Raw genomic sequence first — 14,842 nt, forward strand, 5'->3', positions numbered from 1 at the left:
GTTCAACATGTGAACAGTGCAGTATGTCCCCACATTTTTCTATTAGGACATCTTTTGTGCTCCCAGCGTGTTCCCTCTTTCTTGCAAGCTTCAGGAGAGGAGCAATAACAGCTTTCATTTTCAAACTACTGCAAACTGACATCCCAGCCATACTTAGAGTGGTTTTATTGCTGTCTTGTTAAAGTGTGCAAAGCTGCTCATCAGCCAGGCTTAAAATCTGTGACCTTGTCATAGACTGGCCATGTCTTGGCTCAAGATGTATGCTTTTATGGAATTTAAAGAAAATATAAGTGCTGTGGTTCTAACTGCAGTTGATTTCTTGTGGAGTTGCGCAGCTTTTAAATAAATGGTTGGAAAATATTTTTCTATGCAGTTCATCTCTTAAGGGTTCTTTGGGAAAAATAAAAGTAGGGGATTTATACAAAGAATCATTGTTTTTTATTTTTAAGTGATATAAAGTACTTGCGGTGCTTTATGATATATATTTATCATAGGCTAAAAAGTGGATCTCTTTTTACAAATTGAATAACAGATTATGTACATAAACATTTAGTGGAAGAAAATGAAGATTTTCTTATGTTTGTTTCAATGTATCAGTTCTTCTGAATCAGGTACTGGCTGCTCTTGCTACATCGAGTGTTGTTTCTTAGGCTGTATATGTCTCTCTTGAATATGAATTATGAAAAGTACATTTTATTTCATCAGATTCAAGTTTTAATCAGAATTCTGTATTCTTTCCATTGCATACACACAGAGTGTATGTGCTGAAACTATAGTAATGTATGGAAAAGTCCAAATACTTCTGTTTTTATATTAGGTTTGAAGTTTGCTAGTGTTATTTTAACAATCAATGTTGTGAGCCTTTGCCTCATATGCAGATACAGTACAGATAACACAAATATTATTTCTGGAATTTTATTATTATTGATTCTTTTTTTATTGTATTTCCTAGGATTTTTGGTGTTTGGGATCCCTCAATGCAAACTGAGACTGATGCCAAGGCTTCAGAACAGAAACTTAGTCCTGAAACAAATTGTTCTTGGTAGCAAACTGTTGGGGTCTTTCACAGATTTTTGTTTTCTTCCTGATTTGTCAGAAAACAAGGTGAAGCTGACCATGGAAATATTATCTGTGTTTAATACCTTGAGAAAAGAAGCACCAAGTAATTAAGTGACTAATTCAAGGTTATGCAAAACTCTGTGGCAAAGCTGGGACTTGATCCCAGTTCTTTCAAATCCAAGGATAATATCTCAACCACCAGGACATTCTAAGAACGTAGCTTTGATTTTAACCCAAAATTTCACTTATGCTAATTTTACTGCAAAACCAAAATCCCTTTGAATTAAATTTTCTGTAGTTATTCTCAAGTAACAAGGGACTTAAAAAACTGCTTCTGTATAGTCTGACTATTATTAAGGTGTATTTTTTGGTAAAATAACTGATATTTGAAAACATGTTTAAGCTTAACTTTTTATGCTCTTTGAGTTTTTCTTTCCTCTGCAACCTAATACTATGGATAATTTTATTATTTACTGTAACTGTTTCTGGAAACTAGACAGATTGTTTCTATCTCAGTAATATTTGAACTACAAAGCATGGTTGTTATACTTCTCTTTCTCAATATATATTTATAAAATGGAAGCTGAATTCTGAAGGAATTATTAATAGTGTGGCAGTTCAACATTCTAAAAGTTAAAGCTGCTGTAGAGAGACAATTGACATCAGACTTGAATTGTACTGTGGGCTCTCACTTTAAAAAATTAAAAGTATAGTATTCAAAGGAAAAAAAATTAATATGAGTACATGCTGCCTGTCTAGAAGACGTTTTATCATAGAACAAAATTATTTCTTCTAATGCAACTTGTGAAACTCTGTCTGGAATAATATGGGAATTGTTTTACAGTTCAGCCCTGAAGAAAGGTGACAAGTCAGGACCAGTAACTGGAAGAACAACAAATAATTAGGAGTGTAATCATGGATGCTATAAATTACTGGGAAAGAAATGGAACACTAAGGATGTCTGAAGTATTGTATATATAATGTGTGTGCTGCTTTATGAAACAAGCAAGCATTTTATTTGCCAAAATATTTTCATGGGAACTCAATTTTCAGAGGCAGCTTCAATAATCTGGTTTGTTAAGAAGCCAGCTGGGGTAGAAATAAATGTAATGATACTTTTGGATATTATTTATTCTTATTTAGTTTGCTCTGTGCTGTATGCTAATACCTGGTCCTCTTAAACTAATTCAGAAGATCTTGTAAATACTGTAGTGAACAAACGAATAATGTGTTTTAAATGTTTATATATCTTATCTATACAAGGATATTGAAGAATGATAGCAATTTTGGCATCAAACTATTCCTGAAACACAAATTTAATTTGTTTTATGAATGCAGAAATTAAGAAACAGAAAAGTTAAAATAATTCCATCAGAAGGCTGCTGCAGTGCAGGGAAGACAGCTGCAGTGCTCAGGAGATTTGTGTTGTCTTCCCAATTGTCATTTAGCAATGCTTTGTTCTGACTCAGTGTACTGTGCAAAACAGGACTTTTTATCCTTTCTTCTGGTCCACATATATACCCCTTAAACTCACCTTTACCTTCTTACACCAGAAGGGAACCATTACATTATTATGGAAAATATGCAAAAGTTAGGCTCTAATAGTCATAGAATTATATATATTTTCTAAACCTATTGATCCTTTCATATGATGTTAACTGATACTATATAGAATTTGGATTATGGAAGAATTCCAAGGAAAGCCAGGGATGACCAGCTGATTATGACCTTTGCCCATTTGTTGTTATAGAATTTGTGAAATGTTTCTGCTTGTTAGTGGAATTATTATCTAGGAACAAAGAGTTTTTCTGGGCAGGATTATAGCCATTGCATGCTAATTAATGGAACAAAAGGATGAAGATTACAGAAGCAATAACAGTGAAATGTCCAAGAGCAGTTGCACTGGGGCATTATCTTCTGTCAGCTGTGCTGCTTTGTGCTTTGGCACATCTCCTCTTGTCATCCCACAGGAACCAGAGACTTTTAGAAGGGCCTCACAGAAACTCACCTCATTCTGTCCATGTGGCTTTTCTTTTCCAGAAGAAATCCTGTCCACTGGGCCAGCAGAACCAGATGGAGAGAAGAAAATAATCTAATGCTGGTATTCTGAGTGAGATGTCAATGGTTCATCAAAAGGGATAGAGGATGGGTGATTTCTGTAACCACTAAATGTGAGAGAAACTGTTTAGGGTGAAGTGATTCACTCTTCAAAACTACATGGTGGCAATTTGAACATCCTCTGTCTGTTGTGCCATGAGATCCTAATGCATAGAGAGATTTTCTCAGCTATCAGGGTCATCAAAGAGTTCTAAATCTGGTAATTGATAGTTAAGTTTTTACTGGAAAGCATGGCAGTATGATAAAAGGTTAGTTTGCTGAAGAATGTTTTCATTTCTAGTACTGAGTACAAGAGATCAGATACTCTTAGCATATCCTGTATATATTCTGAATTTTCTTCAATTTCTACTCCACTGTTTTATTAAGAAATATTGTTTTGTCCGGACTTCTAATGACCCTTTTATTAATTTATCCTATCTCAAACCCTGAGGCCCCTAAACTCTGATTTTTACATAGTTAAGCAAGTTGGGTTCATGTGATTTTTCTATTTGTTGTTTCGGGAAGAAGTTTCTGCCAACCACAAATCTCATTTAAAGCAATCACCAAACACTCTTCATTTGAACCAAGAATATAAAAGGACCAGGGGTGTGATTAGAATATTTGCATGCTTATTTCTTGGTTTTTTTTTTTTTTTTTCAAACGCAGTATTGGCAGAAAAACTGTAAAATTGACAGAAATCAAAGAAAAATTCTTTAATGTAAACTGTTGCAAAATTTTCTAATTTGTTGCACTAAATGCTCTCTTTTACTATTCCCTATAAATGTATAATTTTATTTTTTGGACTTACATGGGTGCCCTGATTGGCAGTGTTCTTGTGGTTTGACTTTTCATCACCAGTTGGAGCAGAAAACCATTGAAGAATGAGCCAAAGCAAATTATGAACAGTGCAGTTTTTTGTTTGTTTTGAAGGCTAGAAAATGTTCCCTTATCAGCTCAGGCATCATTTAGCATCCATTTGATTTGGGTATTCTAGAAACATCTAGAGATGTACGATGGCACCATTAAATCATGAATAAAGTTCAGTAACTCACACAAGCTAAGTGTTAGTGCAGTTTTGCAGGTATCTTTGTGCTGTTGCTGTGAAATTACCATTTCCCTGTTCAAATGCCCTTTAGGAGAGTTTGGGGGTAGCTATCTGTTACGTTCTGCTGGGACACTGCAGTGGGAAACTGCAAAAAGTGATTTTAAAAATGGATGGTCGGGAATGAAATTAAGCCAAACGAGGCAAGCATTGTATGTGAGAACTGTTCTTTGGTAATGAAAGAGATGGAAAAGGAGTTTCCCAAATGAAAGGGGGCTAGAAGAGCCAGGAAAGAAGGAAGGAAAATGGAAAAGGCCTGGGGGAGAGGAAGGGAGAGGAGCCAGAGGGAGAAGCGGAGCTCAGAGTGCTGTCCGTGTCCCGTGGTGGGGCTGGCCACGCTCAGGGGGACAGAGCAGCAGGGCCAGGAGCTGGGACAGGGTGGCCCAGGCAGGGACAGAGAGAAGCAGGCAGGATGATGGTCAGGGACACAGGAGGCAGGACAGGCACAAGGGTGAGCAAGAGCCAGCGAGGGCAGGAGAGGAAAAAGGCTGGGCCAGGGCAAAACGCGTGGGATTCTAAAAGCCCCCCACAAGGTGAAAGCATAAACTCCAAAGGCAAGTTCAAAAGAAGCCCCCAAGGCTTAGGATGCAGTCACTTTTTATGCCCCTCGTCCCCTCCCAGAGTCTGCCTGCTGACAGGAGACTTGATGATGTCCAAAAAGAGTGGTTGAATATCAAGTCGTGTAGGATTTTCAGTTATCAGAACCCTTCAGCTGGGATACTGTGGTAGGAATGCAAGCTTTTTCAGAGTCAGGAATTTCTATGCAAACATTGAAAGTAAATATAAAATAAATTAATAACTCTGTATAACAGGTTATGTGGTGATTGTACAAGTTAGAATTCTAGAGCAAGAAGAAATGCATGTGGTGCAACCCATGATTAAAATGGCCCCGTGAATTGTTTTCAGTCTGTGTTTAAAAAAAAAAATTGTAGGTGGTGCTCTATTGAAGTCTTTAAAGATATCTTGCATCTTTTGCCAGTGGCTATTATGCATTCAGGCACCTCAGGAACAAAGAAATGACAGAGAAATGGATGGCCTGGGTTTAACTAAGTAGGTGATGGTACAGATGAGGCCTGATAAGCTTAACACTCCATCTCTGTGCTGCCACTGTGGTTTGCAAGGAGATTAGAACTGTCTGACTGTGAGGAGGGCAAGCTCCACAAATTCACTCATACATGGCAGTTCTGTAATGAGGTGATACTTCATTCCTTAAACTACTGAACTAGAACTGCACAAACAGATGTGTGCCTCTGGCAGTGCTGTGCAGGCAGCACAGGCTCTGCCATGCCTCCAAATGCAAACACAACGTCCACTTGCCACAATTATATTTTATCAGTGTACACTATTCTTTGTATGTTTGTAATAATAAGGGACAAATAATGTTGTGAAAAAAGAGAAAGTAAATTCAAGGGTGTTTATAGTGCAGGGTAGAGTTTAAAGAAGGTCTAAATAATGGTAATTTTCAGTAGGTTAACATGACAGAATTTGATGTTGGAAACTGAGAGTACCTTTCCCTTGGTTATTTGCATGATGTTTCACAGCAGAACTTTCAGCAAGCTCACAAGATGGAGATGTGGCCCCACTTGGAGTGTTTTGCACAGTGAAAAGCCCAAGGTCAGCTCAGACTCAGAACTCAGCTTTTCTGTGTTTGGGGGCAGCAGTTTTGCAGAACCAGGGAAGGATGTGAAATGACCACTGAGACCCTAATTCACAGAGAGTTATCTTTATGTGCTGACTTGTTCTGCCTGCTTTAATAGCACCACTCGTGATTTTAACTTCAGTATATGTTAATTACTCTGCTGCTCAGAGGCCCGAATGCAGTTCACCAAGGTCATTTCATTGTGGTGCTCACTGAGGAATTTATCAATAGGTTGTCTTGCAATGACCTGTGATTGTGGTGCCTTTGTTTGATGTTCTGAGGTTCAGTGAAATTGTGTATTTTTATTAAGAATGAAATAGTTGCAGTCTGCTTATGGCAGTTTGCTGAACATTGTCACAAATGATATATTTTAAAAATGGAAACTTTAATTTCCATGTCTGTGAAAATGCACTGTTAATCACCGCAGCCTAAGGTTTACTATATACAAAATCAGTACTTAGAAAGACTTTAACACAATGAATATTTAAGTTCTGTTCTTTAGAAACAACACTTTCTTTAAAACCAGAGAATGAGTAACTTTATCTTGTTTCCTCTCCTAGAAGCTTGCTGGTCCACAGACAGTCCATCGGATTAACAGGACCTCCAAATATTTTTTTCCTAAGAAGGGGCTTCCTCTATCAGATGCTGATCACTTAAACCTTGTCTTTTTTTTGCAATTGCAAAGAAAGGCATTATTTAATTAACAGTGGAGTTGAATAAAAACCCCTAAGCTGTAGCATAAGCAAATGTAGTTTTCAGTGATAAGGCTTTCCATTATAGGATATTGAACCACACAAGACTTAGAACATTTCTAGAGGTACATTGATGGGAGAGTATTTGTGCTGCAGAGATGTAACTTTAGGCATTGGTCATTTATACTAACAAATAACCTAACCAGAGCAAGATCTTTTATTTAAGAAACAAATTTTCAAATTGCAGTACTTGAAAATATCAGCTGGTATGTGCATATGCTCCCAAAAACACAAGCTGTTTTTTCTATGTGCAAATAAATTAATATTTTTAAGTGCTCTAAATGTATGAACAGAAAAGATACAGTAAAGAGATAACAATATATGTTCATTTTATAATTAAAAATTTTTTATGTGAGTTCCATGTTCTTTTGCTTGCTTCCTATCATGTGTGAAGGGAGGGAAAGTAAATTAATTACCATTAGCCTGAAGGAGAGCACACTGTATTCTTTACAACTTCATAGTATTGATTTGGCTGTTATTCATGGCTTCTATTCTCTGCTATGCAGATTGATGCATCTTTAATTCATAGATACATTATCATTAATAGTGGTTTATTGACCAAGCAAAACAAAGCTGTTGTTTGGTCCTTTCTAGTGCCAAAGCTCTTGACTTTTTCTGATAAATGTATTTGTTTGTGCAGTCTATTACAGACTCTGGAGTTAGATGGTTTATTTCTATATACTTGGGTGATGATCTGTTGTGGTGCTACTAAAGGCAATACATATTTTTTTGTGAGATGACCTCTGTTGGTAATGTAATGAATTCCTAAATTACAAAACACTGTTTCTGTTCTTTTTGAGAATCAGAAAAAGCTGAATAAGCATCTGCAGGTGCACGGTTTGTGGTGATTGGGAGTGGGCTGGGCTCATCCCCAGTGTCACAGCTGTGAGCAGCAGGTGAGCAGCACTGGCAGCAATGAGCCAGGGAGTGCCCAGGTGCTCTGAGCAACCACCAAAGGGAACAGGGGGCACACAGGGGCACTGCAGGAACATGAGGGGATAAAAGGCTGGGCTGAAGAACAAGGGAAGACCCCTGCAGCCTTCTGAAGTGATGTTAATCTGCATGGGCAGGCACCTGAAGCTTTCTGATGTGGTGTTACTGTGTTTGGGCTGAAGCTTTGTGAAATTCTGTGGGGTGCTCTGTATATTGTGGCCATTTCAGCTGTGACTTGTGCTGTGAACAGCATCCCATGTTTGTGTTGTGTAGGTATTTTACTGCTAACTGAACACAGAAAACTCTCTACGTAGTAGAAAAAAGAATGTGCCCTGAGTTTTAACTTGAAATATGTTTGCTTCACATTTAATTTGGGCAAATTTCTTTTACATTTTCAAAAACGGAACTGAGCTGATGATTTGTTGAAATTCTTCCAATCTGATCAAGTACTGACTTGTGGTTTACACAAAAAAAAAAATCGTCTCCAGCTTGGTAGCCAACTTATTTTGTTGTTTACTTTTGTGGGATTTTTGAGAGAGGAAAAAAGGATAGGTTTGTAATACAGGTGAGAGACTACACAAATTTCTGAGTAGAGGGTCTGAATCTGGTTCATTTTGGATGATAGGTTTTGATGTAGGTGATATCATTAGGCAGCTATGTACAATTAATAAAACCAGCTTGAGTTTTCCCTTTTGGAGGAAATAAAGGCAGAGATTGGGGTTGCTGTACTTCAGTCCTCTCTGCAACATTTGAAATTGCTCAGGGTTTATTTACTCTTTGCAGTGATGTTTGGGAATACCTACATGTGGGTATGATATGGTGTAAAGGTTACTACTGTAAAAAGTATTCATCCCATTTCCATAAAAACCCAAAACAGCCAAAAACAAAACAAACCCCAAAACAAGCAAACAACCCCCCATCCACCACCACCCCCCCCCCCAAAAAAAAAAAAAAAAAGAACCCACAATAAAACCCCAAGAAAAATCAAAAAGCAAACCAAAGAAAGAGCTGCAAACAGAACTCTGGCTGGGATTTTGAAGCACAGGACTTTTCCTTAATGAGGTTTCAAGTGTCATTTTTAAAAGTGTGAGAGAGAAAAAACTCTGTGAGGGAAAAACATATTGACAGCCAGCATGCCAGATGCCAATCTAAGACTCTCACAGCTAAATGGTCCAGAGAGAAAAGGATCTGCACAAGTTCTGCTGTACAGGGCATTAGTTTATATCATATTACAGCCTTTCAAAGGCAGTTATTAAATATTGGATTAAGGGTGGTTTGGCAGTTGAACTTTAACCCTTTGTTTGTCCTTGTCTGTTCACCAGCTTGTTTTGTGAAGGTTTGAAGGAAATCATGATGGATATACTGCTCTCTAGAAGGATACAGAAAGGCTGGGCATCCTCTACTCTGTCTTTGAAGTTTTATAAGTGACTGGGAATCACATATGGAAGAGAAAAGCATTAGCTTGTGTGGCAAAACCACAGATATGTTTTCACACTTCCAGGCTGTGCCAAATGCTATAGTTAGGTTCCCAAATATTTTTTTCTTTTTTAATGGGCAACTTACTGACTTCTTTTCAAGGCATCTGCACCCAGACCACATGCAGGTGGTCTGACTTTCACAGATGCTGAGAATAGACTGATGTTGCTGGCTTTGATGTAACTGAGGAGAGTACAGATTTTTGAAAACATAGTAATTTTTAATGTTCAGTCATGAGCTGAAGAATTGAGAGCCTAAATTTAGGTACCCAAATTCAGGTATTCAGATGTTAAGCTTTTTCTTGTTATTAAAATTCCCCTTTGATCTGTAGTGTTCTGACACTTCTCTGAAGCACTAAATCAATAGAAATACTTTTATCAGGTGAGTACAGAAAAGTGCAATGATGAGCCAGAGCAGCAGGGATCAATGCCACGTCCTTCAGAGTGACAAACAATGAAATATAAAGCTCATTTAAGAGTTAATGTTGAAGGTACCACACAATGGTTTAGAGGTATCCAAGCAGACAAATGTTCATGGTAGAGAACATTGCAAAACATAATTTGTGTCCTGAGAAGATTGTGTTTCTTTTTCTGAGGAACAAAAGCCATTAGAGATTCTTAAAAGCAGTGCTTTTGGACCTTCTCAAAAGGCATGGATATTACTAAGCATAGGTTTGTCTTGGAACACACTTCTTTTTTTTTTTTCTTTTTTTTTTCTTTTTTTTTTTTTCTTCTGCTTACATTCCATTTTATTTCAAGTTTTCTTGGCTGCTCATTTTATTTTATTGCTGTTTTAGGGGCAACTATGAAGGCTGAGAAACCAATTGTGTAATTTTTCTTAGATGGAAAATAAGTGGTGTCTAAAAAAGTCTATAGAAATTGCAAAACCTGGTAGAAGAGCTTGGTGTAAGGCAGGCATAGATCAAGGGGGAAGATTAAGGACAGAAAGAGATATTCAGTGATAAGAGGAGTGTAAAGAGAAAAAAGAAAATTACCAGAATGTCTGATTGAAAAAAAAAATAATTTGTGGTTGTATCCTGTGACCTTACTGCACAAATTAAGTTGTCTCTTTGGCTGTTCTTGTTTCCAGAGACCATAGAGGCTTTTGGAGAAAACTAAAGCAGCTTTGTGTACAAAAGAAAATGTTGTAGTATCTCATCCCTGCTGAGAATTAGTGATGGCAGTGAATTGTCAGGTTACCTACTTCTGAATCTTGTGGCTTAGAATAAATGCCCGGGGTGAAAGGATTGCATTCTCAGATTGCTTCAGTGTTTTGTGAGGTACAGATTAATTGTTCATGCTTTTAAACTACTTACTTTCACCTGAAAATATAGTAAAGGCTTTGCCCTGGATGAACACAGCCTCTGAATGTGTTTAATTCTGCAAATTTATACTGATAGGTGTTTTGTTCCTTATGTAAAGCAGTTAATGTGAAATACTGACTTGATATACTCACTATATCACTTGAAATAGTGAGTTTTCAAGAGTATCCAGAACAGTCTTATGGAAAAAGGAGACTCCAGGGCAGTTCCAGAATGTTCTTTTTCAGTTTAAATGAGGGCTTTATGTTCTTTTCTAAAATAGAAGCAAAGGTGTGGGTAATTGTATAGACAGCTTCTGTGAAATATATTTCCAAAGCAGCTTTTAATAGCCTTTGTTAACTAGTTCTTGAAACATCCTCGCTGGCCTGTGGAGATGTTTCAGATGTCTGAAAGAATTTGCAAGACAATAATTGATTTTTCAGCTATTTTCAGTTATGATTAAATTCATATTCAGGAAAGCTGGTGAGGTGACCCTCCTGTGAAGGACTCCCAGGTGCCTCTGCCATGGGCTCTGCAGGCAGCAGCCAGGCAAACCTTGCCAAACATTTGTTACTGTGGTTAGCACTGACCAAAGCAACTTAGTTAAAGATAGGAATGTAGGAATTTCTGTTTGCTCAGAGTTAGATTGCCTTACTAGTTATTTGGATCACCCATTTGTCGTGATTTTTTTTTCCATTAGCTACTTCAGATAAAAGTTAAAATGCTGAATTAATCTCGGAGAGCAGGCATTTGAACCTCCTGGAGTGTGTTTCCTTATCCTTCTATTTATTAGATGTTATAATTTATGCATCAGCAATGTGACTGCCTTTCTAAAATTGTATTTATGATGAGAAGTAAAATTGTAAAATGAAAATTGTATTTATGATGTGGTAGAGTAGCTTTTATCTTCTCCTCCTAGCTCAGCTGTTTTAACCGTGGTTGTATTGAAGACCCTTCGAATTAATGCTCTTTACATGGTATTTTCAGTTATATAGTTGCTATATATGTTTATATATAGATAGACATAAACATATCTAGTTGTGGAAAGTTCAAGGAGACACCTTGTGTGGCATTTCACAGATGGGGCAGAGCAATGTTGCTAAATCAGGAGTTGGGTTATTTGGTTTTGATGATCATTCAGCTTAATGCTTTAATGGATTTGGTTTGTGGCATTTACATATAGCCATGAGGTAAAAATAGGTCAGAAGTAAATATCTTTGTAAAGATTAAATATGCTGGGGGTATAGTGCCCTTGCAGTGATTTCAATGTGTAAAGTTATTTTGTAAGGAAAGCAGTAACTATCCTTGTCAAGTCTGCTGCTGATGACAAATTTCCCAGGACAGCTGATCCTTGCCTAGAACGCACCAGGAACAGCACTGAGTAGCTAATCACAGTAAAGTAGTATGCAAAAAATATTCCAATATTTTGTATTTAAAGTGTATTTTGTGAAGTAACCAAACTGGACATTGAGGCAACAGGAGTTCCTCAGATGCCAGTGTGTGTGAGAGTCAAATCGATGGGCTAATCCAGAGCTCCTAGGATTTGTTTGATGAAGTGAGCAAGAATTTCTCTGCAGAAAATGAGTGTGCCATCACACTGGGCATTGCTGATGGATTTCATCAACACAAAGAGGTTCAGGAAAGGTTAATAGGAGTGTGTAATGTGGTGTAACACAAACTCTCAATTACTAAGGAGTTCTCTAATGTCAAGGTGAAGAGAAGTGTGCTGATGTGATTCATCTTGCCATGCAGATCAAAAGGAAGTTAACAAAGCTGACTGTGGCTTATTGGGCAGGGCATTGGAAGAATAACCAAGAAAGCTTGTTCTTTATAGTTCTGAGCTCTTGTGTAATGTTGGGCACATCACTGGATTTAAGGATAGCCCAATATCCTCTTCTACCTGGAGATTTTGATAGATACATATTTTATAAAATCTTTGAAACTCTGTGACTGTAAAATTTTTTACCAACTCTAAACTAAAATTTTGTTCAACAACAAAATAAAAGAACCATAGTTGTTTCTTTTGTTAAAGTTGCTCCACTGAATGAATACATTTTAGGATCAGGAGGACCAGATAGCAGCATAACAGTGGCTCTCTAAAAAAGACACCCCACCACGGGGTCAGTGTGATAAGGGGAAATACAAAATCTTGTAGGAATAAGAGATTCACAGATGAGTCTGTCGGAGGAGTGCACCATCTGTATTTGATATCTCTGCTGTGCCTGTGCCATCTGAGTACCCTTCTGCTCAGTGGAAAAGCTCAGCCTCCCCCTCACATGCACATGTGATGCTGGAGAAGGGTTTTTATTTGGCTTCCAGTCGGGTTTATTCCAGCCGTGCATACATGGTTAGTGACCCCTCAGCTCTAATGAGGCATTCAGAGGCTGTGCTGGATAATTTTAAATCTTCTCCTGGGAGTTGCTCTACCATCTCCCACATGCAGAAGGGATGTGTGCTATATGGTAGAGCAGTGCAAGAGTTCATGCCAAATAAGGTTGGAATTGTCACTGGTTTTGTCCCATCAATTTGAATATGGATATTGTCTTATAAAATGCTGTGATAAATTTTCCAGATGAAGAATAATTTATATTTATTTTGATTCAAAGCCCAAAGCCATGTTTTGTTATAGTCCCTGCTCTGTGCATAGGCTTTTTCAATTTCAACAGAACTGTTAATGGGGTAAGACAGCAACTAATGAGACATTTTGAGTTTGCTCCATGTATATGGCAGGTTTTGGGTTCTAGAATTTAGGAAGCCCATAAAACCAAAACCTATATAAAGTGCAAAGAGGAAGAAGTATTTTTAAAACACCTGAATACATGACATAAAACAAAAAAATTGTGCTGTTGTGCGAGAAAAAACAAGTATAAAAATTGTTATACATTAAGAGGAGTAAAGAAAAATGAAGGGGTGTAATGTTAGATTGCAATGAAGAATAGATTATTGAAAGAAAAATTAATTTCTTTATGCATAGAAGAGTAGTTTATTATCAGCCTTCTGATCTCTACAATTTAAAAGAATTTGACATAAAAATTCAAGGCTACTTCAGCTAGGAAAGTCAACTTCAGTGATAAATTCATGCATTTAGGGGTAAAGAATACGGTCAGGTCTGAGGCATAACTTTTGACTCTGGAACTAAAGAAACCACTTGAACAGCTGCAAATCGATCAGCTGCAAGCTTTTTGCAGCCTTTCAGTCTCATTAATTACATCTGATTGTTGGGATATCTCAAATATAGAATCAAAATAATTCTAATAAGTTTATGAACTCCCGTGGTCCTTCAGTCCAGCACTGGCTCTGAAGGGAGTCAGGGCTTGCATGGCAGAGGGAGTGGAGCAAATCTAAACAGCTCAAGCACTGCATAGCACAGCCTTTCTGCTGGGCCAGAGATATTAATTGAAATCAAAAGTTGGTGATTTAATCAAAAGTGTATGTTTCTGCAATCTCTCTTTACATTCGCAATGTTGAGGCTTGAACATCTGAAAGTGGTTTTTTGAAAATGGCGTGGAGTAAACACACACTTAATTTTTTCATGGAAACAATGGATAGATTGGATATTTGATCTGCCATTTGCGTGCTGGTTCTGCTTTTTCATTATAAAACATAAAATGTATATATGCACATATAGTTTTAACATGCCTGTGACAAAATCTCTCAACCAGCAACATTTGTGAAGTGTGTGCAGTAGAGCTACAAATGCACCTCAGAGGCAGCTAACAGCTCCAAATGGGCAACACAGAGAGATGACTTTTAAAGTATTATTGCAAGATTCCTGTCGAATTCCTTTCTTTAATCAGGATGGTAGTGGTATTTACTGGCTCTGAAAATCCCAGGGAGTGGGAAGAATTTTCATCATAAATGGGTAGTGTTCTGCAGATGTACAAAGCAACCAGAGCCCTTTTGAAAGAGTGAGACTAAGGATGGTGTACACACATGTAAGTAACTTGAAATATTTTTGTTTGCAGCACAAAGGTGAATATCTTGATTTTGATAAGACTTGATAGAATTAGATACAAATAGGAGCACAAAGAGCATGTTTCTCTTTAGAATAAAAAGAAATGGGGAAAAAATTGTGCTGTAGCCAATAGTCTTGCTTCAGGAGTGGACTTCTTTTCCTGCCTTGGTCACTCAAACTCTGTGGGTTTTGCTGTGGTTTAACTTTGCTTTGGTTTTGCTTGTTTGGGGGGATTCTTTGCTATTTTTTTTGTTCTTGGTTTTTGTGTGTTTGTGTTGTTCTTTCAGTGCCAAGTATTTAGATTGCATTAAACACTTCTGATCTGAGTTTTGTACAGATAGCTTTTTTGGTTTGTTATTTCTAGATGATAATTTACCAAGAAAAAATACCCCCCACACCTAAACCATGAAAAACATAAAAGCATTAAGGGTTCTGACAGTGAAATACTGTCTGTCTTTCCCCGGTGCTTATGTGAAATGATCTGGTAAAACAGATACTGAAGAAATAATGTATTTTTTGTGGGCTTTCT

At 37.4% G+C, this 14,842-nt stretch overlaps 1 protein-coding gene across 6 annotated transcripts in view; it reads left to right on the plus strand.

The window, feature by feature from the left end:
* The window catches only part of CACNA2D3 (calcium voltage-gated channel auxiliary subunit alpha2delta 3), a 400,132-nt gene that overhangs the window by 73,841 nt on the left and 311,449 nt on the right, over nucleotides 1-14,842 (plus strand). Inside the window, exon 1 of one of the 6 annotated variants that reach the window (XM_021532938.2) lies at nucleotides 14,268-14,293. The exons of the other annotated variants lie outside the window; for them this stretch is intronic. Coding sequence (XP_021388613.2) covers nucleotides 14,279-14,293 — 15 coding nt within the window. The 5' untranslated portion in view covers nucleotides 14,268-14,278. Of the gene's footprint in view, nucleotides 1-14,267; nucleotides 14,294-14,842 lie in introns of those variants that run through there. 6 annotated transcript variants of the gene reach the window in all.

The sequence above is a fragment of the Lonchura striata genome, chromosome 12, assembly GCF_046129695.1.
Source record: "Lonchura striata isolate bLonStr1 chromosome 12, bLonStr1.mat, whole genome shotgun sequence".
Lineage (NCBI taxonomy): Eukaryota > Metazoa > Chordata > Aves > Passeriformes > Estrildidae > Lonchura > Lonchura striata.